Here is a 6,000-nt window from a genome sequence, read left to right as displayed (position 1 = left end):
CTCCTAGAGATGATAACAATAACCAGTTTAACCTGATCATCCACATTTCCCTGAGCCAGTTTGGTGATAAGTGGTCTGACGCGACACACCCCAGAGAGAGCCTATCAAAATGACAGTATATGGACTCTTTCCAATGTCATTTAGTGCTGACTAATAGAAAATAAGAGCATCAACATGAAACACTTTTGTTGTTACTTCAGAATCAGAATCAGAAAAGATTTATTGCCAGGTAAGTAGCACTTATTAGGAATTTGCTTTGGTTTGGTGTATACATATAAACATTTGTAAACATTAATATGAAATAAACAAACGATAAATACAGAAATAAATAAAACATACATATAACTAAATAACATTAAGAAAGAATGTCCTAGAGGAGTTGTTTTCCTAAGTGGGGCCTTCGGTGTGGTGTTTAATCTAATTGCTTCAAACAGACTAACACAAAAACATACACAAAGCACAAAGAAACTTGGCCAGTGGCATAACAGGTAAATCTGGTCATGCACCTTGGAGATAGTGGAGTCATTAAGAGACAGACAGTAAAGTTAAAGCCCTTACCCAGTCGCATAACATTCACAATACATATATGAATCTAGTAAATTATAAAACATGTCCAAAAACCAGCAAGGCACCTATTTATAGATTAGTATACTGGTGCAGTAAGTGCGCAGTGTTTAAGGTTTGTCCCATTGTAAATCAGACCAGAGTAAGCTTCTCTGAGATGCACGCCCATTAAACAAACTCAACTCGGAACAAGGAAGTGATGCACCTGTTGCTACTGCCTCTTTAATCTACTCTACATTTGACCGCCTTCTGTAACATCGACAATTAGTGGTAAGCAAATCCTCTTTTTCTTTATAGTACTATCACTTTGAAATGTTGACTCAAATCAAAAGATTTAGGGAGTAAATATGTTCGAAGCGACTTAAGTTTCGATACTAGAGAAGTTATGTAACGTTAATTTACCTGCAACTAGAAGTTATGTAGTCAATTCATAAAAGCCTCCCTTTAGTCGAGTCAAAATATATAGGCTACTACTGAATAAAGAAGCTGTCTTAAGTTGCCCGTCTTTCACTTGATAAATAGCTACACATAGGCTTAGTGTTGTTCATCTTTTTAGGTGTTGTGAAGCCCCATCATGATGGTCGAAGCTGAGGAGGAAGGTGCGCCAAGTAAGGAGCAGCAGCAGCAGCAGCAGCAGCATCAGCTCAGCTCTTCTCCCGGCGGCCAGGAGGACACTCAGCCTGCTGCCCCCGCGGAGGGCACGGAGGAGCGGGCAGAGCACACTCAGCCTCCTGCCCCCGCAGAGGGCATGGAGAAGCGGGCAGAGCACACTCAGCCTCCTGCCCCCGCGGAGAGTACGGAGGAGCGGGCAGCGGCAGGGGTGATCGGAGAGGCCCGCCTCCAGCATAGTGACTACTCTGTGGAGTCACCTCTGGTCCAGTTTAAGATCAGGAGGTTCTTTGTGTTGAGGGTAAGACTTCTACATTTCCCCTTGACAACAGTTTTTGAAATTTCACATCAACATTGCAACTTCTAGTTTAATTAAAATTCATGAAAATCGATCAAGTGTTAGGCTAACGTTAACTTTACTTAATCTAGGTACAATTTTGCGTTACCTGTTTTTTGAGTTAACAATACTGTTTTGTTGCTTTACACTAGCTACGCTTTGGACTACAACTTTTCTGTCGTTTAGTTGACAGCTGTAACGTTGGTTACCACTATTCTGTTATGTATTTCATCTGTAGCGGCATGTACAACAGTAAACATAAAATGCTACCTTATTATTGTAACAGTGGTAGCTTAATGCAAATTTTCAGCTGCTGTCCCTCGGAAGGTTGCAATGAAAACACACACACACACACACACACACACACACACACACACACACACACACACACACACACATTGCTTGGATGATATTTTAATATAGGCCTATACCAGTCAACAAGATTACCCTGTTAAAGGTCTGTGCTGCAGATTATTTGCTTTTAGTTTTAAAACTTAAAATATATTTTGCTGGTCATACATCTGCACTCACTTCAGTAAAGTTATAAATTCATGCATTTTAATTGTAACTGAATATTTCGACATTGGGGTAGGCTATTGCAACATTTGCGAAGGATCTAAGTACTTCCTCCACCACTGTGTAAAATACTGAGTCATGTTTACAATCAATACATATTTTTTGGGGACTATAATGTAAAAGAAGGCTGATGCACAGAGGTGTTGTTGAGGAAACTATATATATATATATATATATATATATATATATATATATATATATATATATATATATATATATATATATGAATGAAGAAATTAATATTTATTTCAGACATATCAAAAATAAACCAAACAAAACATCAAAGAAATGTACAAATAAGTTAAATAAGCAAAACATTAAATAAATAATAAGAAACATTAACCAACATAGACATGTCTTAAAAGAAGTAGGAAGAAGTATACACTTATTTAATCCTACCCCTTTTCCATAGCTCAGTAATTAATTTTTATTACATGTATACATGTATGTTATCTATATAAACACCAGGCATTAATAAAAGAACACCACAAATCCTGAATATCCATAGCGAGTAATCAACAACTCGAAATATTATCAGTGTTTATTGCAGGCCCATGTTGCCAGGCCGGCTCAGCACCAGGCTCATATTAGAGTTAAACTGTCAGGAGCCCTCTGTATGAACTCCTTATCTTGTAACTTGCCATTGAAATAATAAAATATGCAAGGATATATTAGCAATAGCATGTTGTGAAAACTACAGTTTGAGTGTGGATTGCATTGGAAAACAGAAATGCTCGTATCTGACAATTTGGATGTGGATTGTATTATGTACTGAAGCTTTCTCTTGTGTCTTTAAATAGCCTACCTGAGTTACTCAGATTTATACACAGAAGTTGCACGCTCAGCTTTCTTCATTTGCAGTCATTTTCATATGTCGAGGCTTCATGTTTTTTGTTTATTGTCATTTTGTTTGACGCACTGACATTTTATTGGAGTACCAGTCCCAGCTGTGCATCTGCCTCGAAGATTCCCCCTTAAGCTTTGTGTGCACACATTGTGATTGTCACAATGAAAAAAACTAGAAAGTGACACCCGTGCATTTCTGTCTCCTCAGCCTGGCACTCTGAATCAGGCCATCAAAGACGTTGAAGCTCTGGTGGATCAAGAAGTAGATGGCAGTGTTCACAGCCTTTGGCTGATGGCAGAGTGAGTTTTTGGCATTTTTGTTTTAAACAATTCTTACACAATTACTTGATTATCAAATTTACAGACAATTTCATTCCAATCAACTAATCGTTTCAGCTCTAGTTTCAACCTTTATGTAAGGGATAATGTAGAGCGAGCCGGTCATTATTGCGAATAAGAACCCTAACAGGGTGATGCAGGACTTTATGCAGCCTGAAATGGTTCCAAGTAAGGGATAATGTAGAGCAAGGCGGTCACAAAATTATAAATGATAGTATTGCTTTCACTAAAGAAAATAGTCTGTTTTGTCTCTACGGCTGGAATCCTGCGTCCACAGCATCGTAAACTCTGTATCTGTTTAATGCAACCCTCCATCTGTCACTCAACACCACAGGATCTCCTCCTCCTTGCTTGCCATCAGACTTAGGTGTGTGTGTGTGTGTGTGTGTGTGTGTGTGTGTGTGTGTGTGTGTGTGTGTGTGTGTCTGTGTGTGTGTGTGTGTGTGTGACACACACACACACATAAGTCAATGCAGAGGTAGTGAGCTAACTGCCTGGAACACAGAGACTACCAGACATTCACCAAGTCCACTTGCAGTTGTCAGGTTGTATCATTCCTGCACAAGCTTTCAGGAAACATTTAAAAGGCTGGCCATGTGAGAATGAATAATACATCCCATTTATGCAGCGCTGTCCAACACACGTTAAAGTTTGTCCTACATTGTGCCCGCAGTTACCATCACTACAGAAGCAGGATAAAGCAACACAGAGAGTGCATTATATGGTAAATTCTGTGACGCTGCTGCTGAATTTCCCCGAGGGAGACCGGTGGGGACTAAATCATGAGAAATTCCTCAAATCTTGCTCTGCTCACTCGCTTTAGAAAAGGCAAGATGATCTCAGTTCATCTACATCTCATTTGACTGTTCCTCTTTTATTTTTATTATTTGTTCTTGATTTGATTATTTATTTCCCCTTTGCTAATGTATGAGATTGTGTTAATCATAAAAGATTTACACATAGAGTATAGTAGGTGGTTTTATTTATGCACAAAGGCTAAAATAGGGTTTCTTCCCATTAGTGTCAAAGTGTTAAAATAATTTTCAGTAACAGTTGATTATTAAAAGAGAAGATAAAAGGTAACTGAAGATACTGGAAGATGATCTAGTTTAGGGATGTTATGATTAACCGTTTAACTGACAATACACATTTCTGACCGATTAATACCATCAGTTAAACAGTAATAACAATACTATCAAAACAAAAATAATAAACCTTTTTGCATGATAAAACAAAAATATAGGCTATACAGTCTATTTCTTAACTGCTAGTGCTAACTTTGCACTAGCAAGTTGCGATTTAAGATGCTTTTTTTTCTGCTTGTGGCTCGTTGACCTGCAGGTTTAAATCTGCCCTCCTACACACACAGTATGCCAAGCAGACACACAGCTGACAACCTCGCAGGTGGATGCGGTGAAGAAGGGCTCAGACGTACACGCCGCAGTGTGTGTCGTGTCGCTCCTGCATGCTGTTCCAGGAAAGTGGCTGCATGGGTCCACGGCAATAGAGAGGCGAATGCCTTCCCCTTCCGTAGGACACCATGGGCTTCACGGTAGTGAAGGGGAGAGACAAATAATTTTGTGATCCAGTTTGAATTGAGCCATGAATTACACATATGGTGTAATGCCTCACTCTCCGTATCATTTACCAAACACACCCCCTCAATTTGGCGGTCTATTTAAGCTGCCCAATTTCCCCATCACTGCCTTGCCAATGCTGCTGCTGCCCTGCACCTGTATCGCTGCCTGCCTGCTACTTTATCATCACTCCACAATATCTCATGTAAACCCGGGCGGACAGCCACAAAGTTCCGTGCATAAAGAGGCAGAGCCCCTCCCCTTCCGGTGGACCACCATGGGACCGGAAAAAATATGATCGATAGTGATTGGGGAAAGACAAAGTATTTTTTGATCCTGTTTGAATTGAGCCATGAATTACATATTTGATCAATTTAAAAGACAATGTTCTAAGTCATGAAAAATCGCAAGTATAAGACAATGTGACAATACGTAATTGGAAAGACTACTCACTTTAAAGTTGCATGGATGACGTCTCACTGAAGCTACGGTGTCTGTGTGTTTCGTACCAATATGTAACGTTACTCACACGATCAACGGCTCTAGCTCGTTCTTTTGCTTCTCGGCTGATATAAGGATATCACAGGATAAAACACATTAGGTAAGATAACGTTACATGGGTTGTGGAACATAGCTAAGCTAGCTAGCTAGCGAGCAAGCCGAGCATCAAGCAAGGTGACGTATATTGTGGAGACAAGATATGTAGTTCACTAAGCGGTTTCACACAAAACTAAGTGGTATTTCGACTAGGGCTGGGTACCAAATTCATTACTTTTTAGGCAACGACTGATTTGCCTCTTAAGTATCGAAAAATGCCTCATCATTCAATACCCAATTTCAATACTTAAGGAGTAAATATCATCAGTGTCAGTGAGCCAATCAGCACGCAGCATGCTTTTACCAAGATCTAATCATGTCTGTGATTGGCTGTCTAACGTTACACGCCTTAGAGACACGCGATAAAGACTCTAAGTTACACAGAGACGGGGCTCACGTAGTCGGAGCTGAAAATAAATAAAAAGATTTGTGCCGTAATGTATGATGGTGTCATTTCTTTTTGTTTTATAAAATTGGTATTGAAAAAAGAATCGTTTAGGAACCGGTATCGAAGTCACGGTATTGGTAACGGTAATGGTATCGAAGATTTTTGAA

General features: G+C 39.5%; 1 protein-coding gene across 1 annotated transcript in view; it reads left to right on the top strand.

Annotated features, from left to right (window-relative positions):
- The first annotated feature begins 664 nt into the window (after positions 1-664).
- The window catches only part of tprg1 (tumor protein p63 regulated 1), a 31,708-nt gene continuing 26,372 nt past the window's right edge, over positions 665-6,000 (top strand). Inside the window, exons 1-3 of the mRNA XM_039812268.1 lie at positions 665-834; positions 1,121-1,474; positions 3,141-3,232. Coding sequence (XP_039668202.1) covers positions 1,139-1,474; positions 3,141-3,232 — 428 coding nt within the window. The 5' untranslated portion in view covers positions 665-834; positions 1,121-1,138. The remainder of the gene's footprint in view (positions 835-1,120; positions 1,475-3,140; positions 3,233-6,000) is intronic.

Source organism: Perca fluviatilis, chromosome 9, assembly GCF_010015445.1.
Source record: "Perca fluviatilis chromosome 9, GENO_Pfluv_1.0, whole genome shotgun sequence".
Classification (NCBI taxonomy): Eukaryota; Metazoa; Chordata; class Actinopteri; order Perciformes; family Percidae; genus Perca; species Perca fluviatilis.
The sequence above is the reverse complement of the archived record's forward strand: the minus strand, read 5'-3'. Positions and strand labels throughout refer to the sequence as shown.